The sequence below is a fragment of the Delphinapterus leucas genome, chromosome 20 (assembly GCF_059928025.1).
Source record: "Delphinapterus leucas isolate spDelLeu-1000000601 "Yukka" chromosome 20, BTC_Dleu_Yukka2, whole genome shotgun sequence".
NCBI lineage: Eukaryota > Metazoa > Chordata > Mammalia > Artiodactyla > Monodontidae > Delphinapterus > Delphinapterus leucas.
The window spans coordinates 18,622,018-18,635,835 of record NC_143148.1 but is presented as its reverse complement, the minus strand read 5'-3'; the positions used below and the strand labels follow the sequence as shown (position 1 = coordinate 18,635,835).

Genomic DNA, 13,818 nt, shown 5'->3' with positions numbered 1-13,818 from the left:
ATGAGAAGATACCTGCTAGTTCAGAATCTTCTTTCCATGTTTTTTTGTTTTTACTAATTCTTTTGTTCCAAAAAGTAATTTATAGTAATATCTGTGGTCTTTTTTTCTTGTTTTAACCAAAAACCCTTGGAATTGACTCACGGCAACTGCAGTTTCTGGCTTTATAGTTTGTTTTACTCTAGGCAGCCCTTTGAGTTAAGTTTAATACAAAAAGCACTGGCAGTCTTCTAAGGCCTCGTGTTAGAATCTGCCTCTTTGGAACAAGAGCAGGAGAGGGTTGTGGGTTTTAGCCTAGAAGACTCAGGAGATACCCACATCCTAAGACAACTCATTATAAGAGTAAACCCATCAAAACAGTAAATGAGAAGCTTCCCAATCACTGTCAAAAACAGACACGAAAAATTTCATAAAACAGTTTGAGTGCAAATCAGAATCTCGAGCAGCCTCCTGTGTTCTTCCCGACTCATAGCCCTTCCTAACATAGCTGGGTGATCCTGAGTGTGTGATGCTATCTTCGTGGAAGCCTTAGCAGTGAGGTTAATTTAGACTCTAAAATCTTTTTTTTTTTTAAACATCTTTATTGGAGTATAATTGCTTTACCATGGTGTGTTGGTTTCTGCTTTATAACAAAGTGAATCAGCTATACATATACATATATCCCCATATCCCCTCCCTCTTGCGTCTCCCTCCCACCCTCCCTATCCCACCCCTCTAGGTGGTCACAAAGCACCGAGCTGATCTCCCTGTGCTATGCGGCTGCTTCCCACTAGCTATCGATTTTACATTTGATAGCGTATATATGTCCATGCCACTCTCTCACCTTGTCCCAGCTTATCCTTCCCCCTCCCCATATCCTCAAGCCCATTCTCTAGTAGGTCTGCGTCTGTATTCCTGTCTTGCCCCTAGGTTCTTCATGACCTTTTTCTTTTAGCTCGAAAACTCCGAGGAAGGCTGTGTTTGCTGGAAGCATGCAGTTACTGGCCGGCGTCAAGCTGTGCACGGGAAGGACCTTAACCAACCACCCACACTACGAGGACAACAGCCTGAGAGAGCGAACCAAAGCGGTGAGTGCCTCTCCCGGCTGGCTCGTGTCCGGTAAAGCTGGGGCTCCTGCTGCCTGCAGGTTATGAGGGGAAGGCAGAGCTGAAGTGCCTGTCAGGACTTGCGTCTCCAGAGTCTAGACCTTGGCCTGCCCCGTCTGTTAAAGGCATGCTGTTTCGGCCTTCTGTTCCTCTCGGGTAGAAGAGTAAACTGAGGAGAATACCTTGAGATGTACAGAGCAGAGTGTTTGAGGACAGAGTCCTCAGAGCTTTGAACTGGAGAAGGAAAAGGGGGAGAGACATACTGGTCACATTTTTTAATGGGCTGTTTCTCGTGTGTGTGTGTGTGTGTGTGTGTGAGAGAGAGAGAGAGAGAGAGAGAGAGAGAGAGGGAGGGAGAGAGAGGGAGGGAGAGAGAGAATAGGCAACACAGCCACACAGTTAAAAAAGCTCAGAGCATGCAAAAGAGAACATAGTGAAAAGTCTCCATCCCACCCCTGTCTTCCAGCTACTGGTTCCCCTCCCAGGAGGCAAATAACATTACCGGTAATTTTATGTATATACAAATGTGTGTGTGTGGATATATACATGAATTCATATTATTTTCCCCCCTTTTTACAAAAGAACTAATTACATCTTGCTTTTTTTGGCACTTCATGTATTTTGGAGATCACTCCACATCAGCATATCGACAGCTTCCTTGCCATTTTTAAAGCTGAATAATATTTTGTTACGTGGATATGGCAAATTTTATTTGACCATTTAGGTTGTTTCCCTGTCTTCTGCAATTGTACAGCAATTTCCCAAATGATACGCCTGTATAAGCATCGCTCTGCACAGGCACAAAGTGTCTATCCACACGTGAGGTTCTTAGAAGTGAAGTTGCTGGGTCACAGGATGTGGGCATTTGTAATCGAGATGGAATTACCAAGTCTGTACGAATTCTGCCAATTTACACTCCAGTCAGTGCTACAGAAGTGTACCTGTCCTAGTCCTCGCCAGCAGTGGTTTCAAACTTTTTAATGTTTTATATCAGTCACTTCTTAATCTTGGTGGCTGAAAATTTGTTGAAAAGTCTTCTTTGGGGGGTGAGATTTAACTAGCCTAAAAGTAAATGATTTTTACTAAATACTCCATTTTTAAGAGAATCGTCTTAACATAGATTCCTGCTAAAATGGGAATTTTTCAACTAGCCCAAGTGTTCCAGATGGGAGTTAGCTAGAGGAAGATCGGAGGGTACCTGGATCATCAGAACCCAAAGTTCAGCTGGGAGGTGGCCACCACTTTGACTTGAGAGAGATGCAGATAGAGACATGTCAGAGGCACAGGGAGTCCTGTGTTCCATCCTCTCCAAGATCCAGTCCCTGCCTAGGTGCTGAGTTTTATGCCCTAAAAACTGATAACCTTGAAGGTCCTAGTGCCCTTCTTCAGTCATGACCTTCAAATCCTTGGAATGCCTTAGCCTGAGGCTGGTGCTGGACTGTAGGGAGGATGACCTCACAGTGTTAGCAAAAGAAGCAGATAACCCCCCACCATTTCAGCATATCCGTTAAGACATGCTGACCTAGGCTCTCAGAACCCAGTCTCTTAAGTCAGAGACATATCATTAGAAATCAGTGGACGACAGAGGAAGCAGCACCTCTCTTCATTACCCCTCCCCCAACAAACACACCCCATTCTACCTTTCCCAGCGCCAAGTCCCAGGACATAGGCCACTCACCATCTACGTGTATTTACTTAACGTGTGTGAAGCTGGTGGTGACTGGGAAGGCGTGCCTCCTGTTGAACTGCCACTGGGCGCTGCAAGTTGCTCTTCCTCCAGGAAGGACGAGAGAAAGAGAGATAAAGTGTAGGGTCTCCTGGTCAAGCTGAGTGCAGCAGGACAGCAGTAGAGCGAGGGTGCTGCCCCTGCCTGGGACCAGGGGCCCTATGGGGGTCCTGTTCCCCAACTGCTACTATCAGAAGCTGGGTCTCCTTACAAGTATCTGTGCCTCCAGACTGCACCACCACCCCTAATGGACCCTTTTAGTCTAAAGGTCCCCTCTTTAAAGGGAGAGACTGTGTTTTATTTACTTAATCACATTATTTACCTTGGTGAAGCATTCTTAGAATCAGCATCTACTGGTGAATATATTCATAACTCAGTACATCCTGAATCTTTGGTGTCTAAATCCAAATGTATTCAGCATGGCTCACTCTCCCCCATCCCAACAACTTTTTTTTTTTGGAAATTTCTCACATACACTCCAGGACTACAGGTGAATGAGCAACCTGCACAGGAAGAGGTGAGGGGAGCAGGGTGTCTGCGATTAGACTCAACCCCTGTGGGAGGTTGCAATAGATAGTCCTTGAGGAACTTCCCAGCAGTTAAGTGGTATTTTGCCCTATTCCATTTTTATCTTGTTTTGAAGGTCTATCAGATATATGCAAAGAGGGCCCCAGAGGAAGTGCACGCCCTGCTAAGGTCCTTTGGCACCGACTACGTGATCCTGGAAGACAGCATCTGCTATGAGCGCAGGCACCGCCGGGGCTGCCGGCTGCGGGACCTGCTGGACATCGCCAACGGACACGTAAGCATGCCTTCCGCCCCGTGCGGGGCGTCCCCCGGGGAGGAGAGGGTCCAGTGTGAGCCCTAAGGAGTGTAACTACCTTTATACCTTGTAGAATTGCACAATGGATCAAGCATTCACCTCCGTTGCGTTCTGCAGAACCCCTACCTTGGCACGTTAGTGACTTGCCACGGGGGCTGGAGGGGCGGGAGAGATGGGAGGGGAGCTCTTGTCCCCACTGTCACACCAAATAGAGCAACTCTGTCTTCAGCTGGTCTGTGTCATGAGGCTCTGCGTAGAATTTATTTTTTAAGCTTTTGCTACTAAAGTGAAAAAACCTCAACCTTTAAAACCTCTGCTCCAAAGCATCATTTTGGCTGATACGAGTGTCCATGAGGGCGGTGCGCCAACCCAGCACCCCCACAGCCTGTGTGGTAGAATCTCACTCCTCTCCCTGCTCTCTTGTTGGGTGTCCCTTTTCGTCCACTGGCACACTTCCACAAAGATGGCTTTCTATGGCCAAGCTTACACTCCTGAGCAGGAAAACAAGCTACTTCTCTTTTCTTCTTTCTGAGGAAAATGTTTTCGGAGATATGCCAGGTCTCAGGTAGAGAAAACATAAGATTTTCACCCTTTAGAGGTGGTGTGTGTTGTAATTATTGGTATAAAAGCTGACAGATATTTCTAAAATGGGTGGGGGAAAGTGATCAACCTAGCCTACATCTGAAAAAACAAATAAATAAAACCTTGACTGTACAGGATTTGAGATTCAGAACCCTTAGGATCTACTCTCTCAGCACGTTTCAAGGGCAGAGTACAAGTGTTATTAACCCTAGTCACCATGCTATACATTAGGTCACCAGAGACTCACTCATTTCATAACGGCAAGTTTATACCCTTTGACCAACATGAATGTATTGGTTAACTTGATTGTAGTAATCATTTCACCATGTATATTATATCAAATCATCAGATTGTATACCTTAAATATATACAATTTTATATGTCAGTTATGCTTCAATAAAGCTGAGGCAAAGAAAATGAGATTTGATTTTTGCTCAAGGAAAAATAACTGTCCATAACTATCTTGAATTCAGAGGAGGTGCAGACCAAATACATTTAAATTTTGCTTTGTGTGTAACTTTTTCTAACTAGGCCATCTGATGAGTTGCAGAACTTTCTCTGGTCATAGTAATTCTTCTCTGTGTTTCATTTTTTGAGAGGGAATGGTGAGTATGTTCCTCAGGACAAGGAGATCCAAGTTCTGCTTCTAGCTTTGCCATTAAAGGTGAACATTGTTTGACACCGAACTCTGCTCTTCAGCCTTGGTTCACACTTCCAAAGGGGAAAGGCATGGACCGGATGGTCTCCAAGCAGCCATTGACATTCGTTCAGTTTAAGTTCACTAGCATGTCATTCTTAAAGAAACCCAATCCCTATTCCTATTTCTGTCTGTCTTTTATAAATACAATTTTTTTCCAAATCGTATTGGTTTTGTTTTGGCTTTAGATGATGGATGGCCCAGGAAAGAATGATCCAGATTTGAAACTTGCAGGCCACCCTCGCTTTTGCGAAGAGATAAAAAGAAACCTGCCCCCCTACACAGCATACTTCACTAGAGTGTTTCAGAACAAAACATTCCACGTTTACAAGCTATCCAGAAACAAGTAACAGAGCTTTCTATTTAATCTCTATTTTTGATATGTGAAACTCCATCATAATGAAACTCAATAGATAATGTTTCAAATGTAATTAGGTAACCGGTACCTTAAAGCTGTGATATGATTAAGTCTACAAATGTTTACACAAGCGTTACCATCTTTGAAAGTATCTTATACATGCTTCAGTCTTTGTCTTGTTTCATTAATGTTCTTTAGCCTAAATGTTTTCAACTTTCTAAAAGTGATCTAGAATTTTGTTTTTGGGGAGAACAGTTAAGTGTTCCATAGGTAGCCTGAACAGCTGCATATCATGTTGGAAATCTAGAGCCTGTTTCAAGATTTGAAATACTTCTAATTTTTAATTGACTTACAACAGCTATAGTTGAATTGAATTGAGGGGATACATAATTAAATTATTTAATATTTTTTCACTAGTGAAGACCAACTGGTGGCTTTTTAAAAAGCTCTCTATTGTCCTGTTTCACCTAAAAATTTTATAATGTTTTTAATTTGTCATGCTTTTAATATTTTTTAAAAAATCATGTTAAGTCTTCATATGTATCTAAAATTTTTTGTTGTGCTCCATCTGAAATGTAATGTGTAGCACTTCAGTAGTATGTGTCAGTGTGTATATGTGTGTACACGGGCATGTGCATGAATGTTTTAATGCTGGGCACAGAAAAGTGTTACAAGTTCCATATTGTAAGTCCTTAAAGCAGCAGAAATGTTATGTAGCTGAGTAGAATTTGTTACTGTATAGTGTTACTATTTTAAAACCTGTTGATACTATTTAATCTATCCTGCAAGTAAGAAAATTCTTCTTCATTTCTTACTCATTCAAATTTACTGGGTTTGCAAAATTTTGTAAACTCTTTGTTTTTAGCCTTTGTATTTTTTACAGCCTAGAACCTTGCAAAGTCTTACTATTTTTAAAATGTTGTATCTTAACTAACTCACTACTATGATATTTTTGGCAGAGAGCATTTTCATACCAAGTTTGATTTGTGGTCTCCAAACTTACTGTGAGGGCCCTTGATAGGTGGTTCTTTTTCTTACTCAAAGGTAACCAAGTGCCTCTAAGTCATGCTTATTTGTAAACAACGAAGAGGATTATGTGTACCTTGTACCTGCTCAAAAATTTTTTGATAATTGCTTTTGTAATTAATTTCTAATGATAGGGACATGTAAAAGTTACTGATAAAAGCATATTGTGTATTTAATTAAATCAAGATGGCTAATGAAATTAACTTTCACCTCTCATGCCAGTTGGAAATGATTTAAATATTTCTCCTTGCAATTGTGTTGAAGTAAATCACTGTAGACATGAAGATGGATATATCACATGTTCAAATGATTTTCTATTCAGCTACTACTTAAGCAGTATTCAGAAAGAAATTTTACACTATCATGTTGGGTTCAAGGAAGGATACTTGGCTTTTATCAAAACTTATTTAAATAAAAAATTGACAGTAGCTGGGTTATTAAATTATGCAACTGAAACTCCTGAATTATATCTTTCTTGTATCCCTTAATAAGGTTGGAGACCACTGCAGTTTAGGATAATACAATAATAAAACATTTTAATCAGTACTGAAACTTTAATTAAGCCAGTAATGATGCATGCCTGTTGCAGCTGACAGCATGGGTCAGTCCATCCTTCAGTGAGTGCCTTACTCTAATTGAAACCAAGCACATGTAAGGTACAACGTGTTAGACTATCTAGTTATGTTTTTAAAACCCTCTATTACCTTCTCAGAAATATTTCAATTTATTTTAAATATTCCTGTATTATTAATCTATGCATTTGGGTATTTGGAGTTTCAGTATACAAGAAACATGTACTTAAATTTTTATGCTTATCATCACCACATTGATCACATACAGTAATCCTTTTTTCACAGTTTAGGTGCCATTTGTTGCCAAAACACTTAGTGTTCAGTCTTTAGTGAAAAATATAAAGTGCCAAAAATTCTTGCAAGACAGAATCCATACATACACTCTTTCCAAAACACTGTGACCATGTATAGTTGACATTTTTATTTCCTGATGACCAAATCTCTTAATGAATCATGTGAAATATTTTTAGTGCTCCTCAGTCTTCTCTTTTCTGACCTTCTCATTGGAGTACATGGGAGGAAAGAGAGGAAAAGCGGCTGACCCTGGCTCTCTAAGCTCCCTGCCACACCATCTCAGTGGCTGTGCTAATGTTTGGTAATATCCTCAAATTACGGCTGTATTTTATGGGTAGAAAGACCACTTGATTTTGCTTCAGAGTTAGCATTCAAAAGAACCTCTAAGTACAGTAAGTGCTCTTAATTAACCTTTACTTACGTGACTCACTGGGTCCCTTCACAGTCTCCATCCCTCTTGTAAGCTGACTTCGGCCCAGCACCAGTGGGGGCTGCTCCCTGGCATTCTCAGGCCTCTGCTCTCTCCTTTGAGTTCTCTGCCTGCGCCAACCTCGTCTGCATGCTCTACTTCCCGCTGTAAATACACGATTCAACATAAACCCAGGAAATTTCGCTCTAAAATGGAAGGGTTATTTCTGCAAAAATTAGCTTGAATGCTTTGGTAAGATTTGATAAAGGTTGCCACTAATAAAAATTACTTTTAAATTAATTGTGGTTGGGAAAATTATAAAATATTGGGATAACTTAAAATTCAAGAAAATTTCTGAGCTTAGATTGCTTCACAGATTTATTTATTTTAGTCCTCATTTCACCTTAAAAAAAATCTAGACTGATCAGAAGGTATTAAAAAGTACCCAAATCAGGGCTTCCCTGGTGGCGCAGTGGTTGAGAGTCCGCCTGCCGATGCAGGGGACACGGGTTCGTGCCCTGGTCTGGGAAGATCCCACGTGCCGCGGAGCGGCTGGGCCCGTGAGCCATGGCCGCTGAGCCTGCGCGTCCGGAGCCTGTGCTGCGCGATGGGAGAGGCCACGGCAGTGAGAGGCCCGTGTACCTAAATAAATAAATAAATAAATAAATAAAAAGTACCCAAATCATATTATTGGTATGATTTATGCAAAAATAAAACTGTAATCATTGGACCCTTATGCAAAGGAAGGGCCTCGGCTTTACATCAGAAGATGAGCAAATGAATGTACAATTATACATTTGAAGTTATGATTCCCTACTTTAACCAACTTTAACTTCATTAAATGACCAACTACTGATACCGATCACAGTGGCTAATCTACTTCTACTAGAGTTGAAAGGTTCCAGTCACTTTATTACAGACTTAAAAAGTAGGAATTCATTTCAGATATATTAGCCAGGAGCATAATTAGGTGTTATCTAGGCCATTTGTTGTCCACTTAAAGGTGATTTTCTTGACCTTTGTGAGATCAACTAAATAAATTGTGTGTGTGTGTGTGTGTGTGTGTGTGTGTGTGTGTGTGCATGTGTTGGGTTGGTGCTGGTGTTGGCAAGGACATACGTAGATATTTCATCTGGTCTGCATCTTTACAATTAAGTAAAAAGGTTTATTCTGATTGCACATGAACCTTGTAACAATTGTAGCTCATCTTTGGCCAAAACGTACCTGAATTAACTAGAAATAGTCCATTTTTAAATTTTCATTTAAACTTTGGAATTAATAGAAAGACAGAATGTTCTCAGATCATATATCTTGGCCAATATGCTCCGAAATGCTTTATATATGGCAACCTTTTGGCATAGAAGAGAGTGCTTGTCTGTTCATGGAAAAAAACTTTTAAACTGAGAGAGTGGCTTACTTTCTTGTGGCAATTGATTTTCTGTACTTAATATCCTATGGGTAAAATCTTACAAAGAGCTTTTATAATTTGTTGTACTGAATTGTATGAAGATTGTGTACTAAATAAAGCTAAGTTACACAAGATGAGTGTCTTTCATTTCTTTGAAGGTCAAAAACCGAGGAACTGGCTTATTGAAGTGTATTAAACACGCGCTAAATAGAGTATAATCACTACAGGATGGATGTGACAAGGTCTTACTTGTACTTGCTAATGTTGAAGGGGTTTCGTTTTTTCACAAAATTTGGTTTGATAGCTGCTTATTTGCTTTACTTGAACCTCAAGCTTATAGTTAAGACTTGTAAAGAGAAGGCTGCTGTCAGCTGAATTTATCCTCAAAGAGATAAATGCTGTTGTTTTGACCTTTGGAATTGTTTCTACTTCTTGACTAAACTCTCAATCTGTAGTAACTCAGGAAAATGGGTGGTGGTTCACATTTTTGGTAAGAGTGTATAGATAACAAATATGCTTGATGTTAGGTTGTTCAAAGCACATATTGAAATTCCAAGCAGAAATGGTCAGGGAGACGGATATACTTCCAAATAGAAGAAAACGGCAGTGGGATCTCCAATATTCGGTACTGACTCTTTAAAGTATACAATTCAGTGTACTTACACTAAAGCTATTAAGTACATGTTGCTAGAATGGTCTGGCAAATTAAGAATTACAAACAATATAGATAAGCGAGAGACTCGGGTTATGAATGAACTGAATGTGTAATGGTTTGACATGTGACACAGGCACGTGGCAGATGAAATGCTAGTTCTCTGCCCCTCATCTCAAACCTTTTCAGTTGTTTTTTTTTTTTTTTTTTTTGCCATGCCACGCCACACAGCACATGGGATCTTAGTTCCCCAACCAGGGATCAAACCCATGCCCCCTGCCGTGGAAGCACAGAGTCTTAACCACTGGACCTCCAGGGAAGTCCCCTTTTCAGTTAATTTGATATTTAGACATTTGCTTTGTAGGATTGTTCTTCGAAGTGCAGATAACAGAACTATAGTGTAATGTGAAATCAATTTAGTGGGCTGCAACCAACATTTAGTGGTTGAGAGAGAGAGAGGGGGGAAAGAGGGAGGAGGGGGAGAGAGAGGTTAAGGGAAGGGAGAGAGTGGACAGCCAATACGGTAAATATAAGTTGCTTTGTGAAATATTTGTTATACATGTCGTTATTTGTGCTCTGGGGTGCAATGTCAAATGTATTTCTTACTGTGAGTTTATAGTCAGTTTGAAAGCCATGCCTTTATAGCAGGGAGGATTCTGGGAAGATGGCAGTTTGAACTTGGCTCTGTCTTGTCCCCCAACTCCACTGTAGAAGAACCCTTTGAACAATGATGATATTAAAGAATTATAAATTTTAGGTGTGATATAGACATTGTTATTTTCTTAGGTCTTTATCTTTTAGAATATATACAGAAATATTTACAGGTGGAATTATATATGTATAGGGTTCATATCAAAGTCATTTTGTGAGGCATGTAGATGAAACAAGGTTGGCCATGAGTTGATATAAGCTAGTTTGGGATTTTTCATATAGAAAAAAAAGAAATTAAAACTAACAAATCAGGAAACTAGGAAGATTAAAATTTAAAAGGTAAGAACTGAAATCAATTATCTAGGGAACTAGTAGAATAAACAACCCCTCCCCACCAAAAAAGGCTGCATCTTTTAAAAAGATTAATGAAAAAAATACCTGGTAAACCTGATTAAGAAAAAGAGCAGAAGAAGACATAATCCACAGATAGGTTAAAAAGAAAACTACAGCCTGTCCAATACAGAGTATTTTGCAGCAACTGACAGGACTACCATCTTTTTTGTTTTGTTTTGTTTTTTTTGGCTGTGTTGGGTCTTCGTTGCTGTGCACGGGCTTTCTCTAGTGGCGGCGAGTGGGGGCTACTCTTTGTTGTGGTGCGCAGGCTTCTCATTGCGGTGGCTACTCTTGTTGCGGAGCATGGCCTCTAGGCACACGGGCTTCAGTAGTTGTGGCTTGTGGGCTCTAGAGCATAGGCTCAGTAGTTGTGGTGCACGGGCTTAGTTGCTCTGTGCCTGTAGGATCTTCCCGGACCAGGGCTCGAACCTGTGTCCCCTGCATTGGCAGGCAGATTCTTTTTTTTTTTTTAATATCTTTATTGGAGTATAATTGCTTTACATTGGTGTGTTAGTTTCTGCTTTATAACAAAGTGAATCAGCTATACATATACATATATCCCCATATCTCCTCCCTCTTGCATCTTCCTCCCACCTTCCCTATCTCACCCCTCTAAGTGGACACAAAGCACCGAGCTGATCTCCCTGTGCTATGCAGGGCAGGTGGATTCTTAACCACTGTGCCACCAGGGAAACCCAGGACTACCATCTTTGAAAGAAGGGAAGCACACAAGGTGAGTCCCAGTCTTACCCTGGCTTTCTCCCCTTAAAGTCTTTCCCAAACCATGGCCCAGGGAAGATGGAGCTCAAGCAGAGAATGACAGTCTTACTGCAAGAAAGAGATTGGAGTTCATGGATGCTCTGATGGCTGAGATTTGGTAGGAGTTGGAAGGGCAGGGTACCAGAGAGGAGGGAATTGCGAAAGAGAAAATCTGAGAAGTCCCTTTGGGTCCTTGGCCAATTCATAACCTGCACATGTATGGCTTAGCAGAGAACATCTAATAAGTAACAGAGCTGAACAGAGATTTCAGAGGTTATATAGTGCTGAGGAGATGCTGGAATTGGGGTCCGGCCAGCATGAAGAGGCCATGGTGAACCCCCCAATAATTTGAGACCCAAGAAAAGCTATACCTTTTCCTAGGAGTAGAGGCTATTATCCTATCTACCTGTCAAAAGCAAATATAAGTCTGCTCTGAAAGATGATAACCTTATCCATGGCCTCAAATTATCTCTACAATTCCTTATATACAAGGTCTAGCACTCAATCAGAAATAAGTAGGAATAATAAAAAAGCAAGACTGAAACAGAAACTGAAATAGAAACAGAGCCACAGTCTAATTAGATATTGAAGTTTAAAGCATAGACTTTTAAAATAACTGCTTATTATATTCAAGAAATTAAATGACAAGATGGAAACTTTAGGTGAACTGAAAACTATAAAAAAGAACACAATGGAAATACTAGAATCGAAAAATGTAATAAGTACTCAGTGAAGGGTTAAATAGCAAATTAGACGCAGCTGAAGAGAGAATTGATCAACTAGATGATAGGCTAGAAGAAAATATTCAGGCTAAAACATAAAGGAGAAAAGGATGAACAATGAAAGAGCATGAGACATATATTAGAACATTTCACTTTATCCTGCAAGTGTAACTGAAGCCCCACAAAGAGAAGAAAGAGTATGGGGCTGTATGACTTTGGACAAGCTATCTGTACTATTAGCTTCAGTTTCCTTTTTTGTAAAATAGAGGTTTGATAATTACCTACATGGTCATTGACTGGATTAAATGACATGACATTTAAACCACTAGGCCTAATACTTCGTACATGGTGAGTACAATAGGTGGAAGCTACCGGGTATCACCATCATCATCATCAAAATTAGATAATAGGGGCTTCCCCGGTGGCGCAGGGGTTGGGAGTCCGCCTGCCGATGCAGGGGACGCGGGTTCGTGCCCCGGTCCGGGAAGATCCCACATGCCGTGGAGCGGCTGGGCCTGTGAGCCATGGCCGCTGAGCCTGCGCGTCCGGAGCCTGTGCTCCGCAACGGGAGAGGCCACAAAAAAAAAAAAAAATTAGATAATAAAGACAGATGTTAAAGAGCCTTTGGTAATTTTATGTGAGATATTCTTATGTTGCTATAGAAAATATCTTTAAAAAACAAAACAAAATAAACAAAAACCTTTAGGGACTCAGAAGGAGGTTAACAAGAACAGCTTGTAAGGAAATGAGCTTCTTAGTAATTTCCGAGTTACATATTTACATCACAAAGAGAGGTGTGTTTGTATCTGTGTCTGGGTGTGTATGTGTATAGAAGAGAGGAAAAAAGAGCCATAGAAAAAGACTGAGAAGCTGATGGCCTGCATGTTTTTTGAAGCAACATCATCATTACTGAAGATAAATGTCAAAGCCCTGCCAAAAAGCACATATTCATAAAGAAAGCAGAAGTGTCTGATTGTGTATGAATCTACTTAAGAGAGGGAGGGGAGTGAAGGAATGTGATTTCAGGATTAGCACAGTAATTAGAACAGCAGTGTGCTAATTAAGGCTCATAAATTTAATGAAACTATTAGCATTTTCTCTTGCAGGAAAAGGTGGATCCCCCTTCCCCCAGGAAATGACACCTGTGAACAATTATCTCTCTTATCATTGCTATTAAGATTATTTACATAACTTGTGCTCATTCAGAATTCACTGCTGTTAATGCTTTTTTTTTTTTTTTTACAATGCCTGATCTCATGCTAGATTCTCTCTCTGGCCAGGAAACTGTTCGGGAATTGTTGATAATTAACGGTGTAGTACAAATGGACAAAACCATTGTTAGGGGACCTACTGTACAGCTATTTTGCTCTGTCTTGGTGGGCAGCGTTTTTGTTTGTTTAATAGAAAATCTGAATCTCTGTAAGAGCTTGGTGGGTTATGAACATTATGAACACAACCTTCCCTATGCCACCATTCAGCTCAGGGATTCCTTCCATGAGAACTTAGCACCTACTCTATGACAGGGTGAGGCCTGAGGATAGGGAAGGTCCTATGATATAAACATGAATAAAAATATCCTGTTGTACTGAGTGAAAATGGTTATGATGATATGCTTTAGACAGTGCTATAAAAACTCCTCTAAGGGAAAACAAAGTTAGGAAGTT

At 40.5% G+C, this 13,818-nt stretch overlaps 1 protein-coding gene across 7 annotated transcripts in view; it reads left to right on the top strand.

Annotated features, from left to right (window-relative positions):
• DPY19L3 (dpy-19 like C-mannosyltransferase 3) overlaps positions 1–9,109 on the top strand; it is a 74,059-nt gene extending 64,950 nt beyond the window's left edge. For 6 of the 7 annotated variants that reach the window (XM_022585864.3, XM_022585865.3, XM_089902963.1 and 3 more), the window contains 3 exons: positions 932–1,064; positions 3,452–3,610; positions 5,099–9,109. In XM_022585864.3, the coding sequence (XP_022441572.2) occupies positions 932–1,064; positions 3,452–3,610; positions 5,099–5,260 (454 nt within the window). In that variant the 3' untranslated portion in view covers positions 5,261–9,109. The remainder of the gene's footprint in view (positions 1–931; positions 1,065–3,451; positions 3,611–5,098) is intronic. The other variant, XR_002646310.2, reaches the window with a different exon arrangement.
• The last annotated feature ends 4,709 nt before the right edge of the window (positions 9,110–13,818 follow it).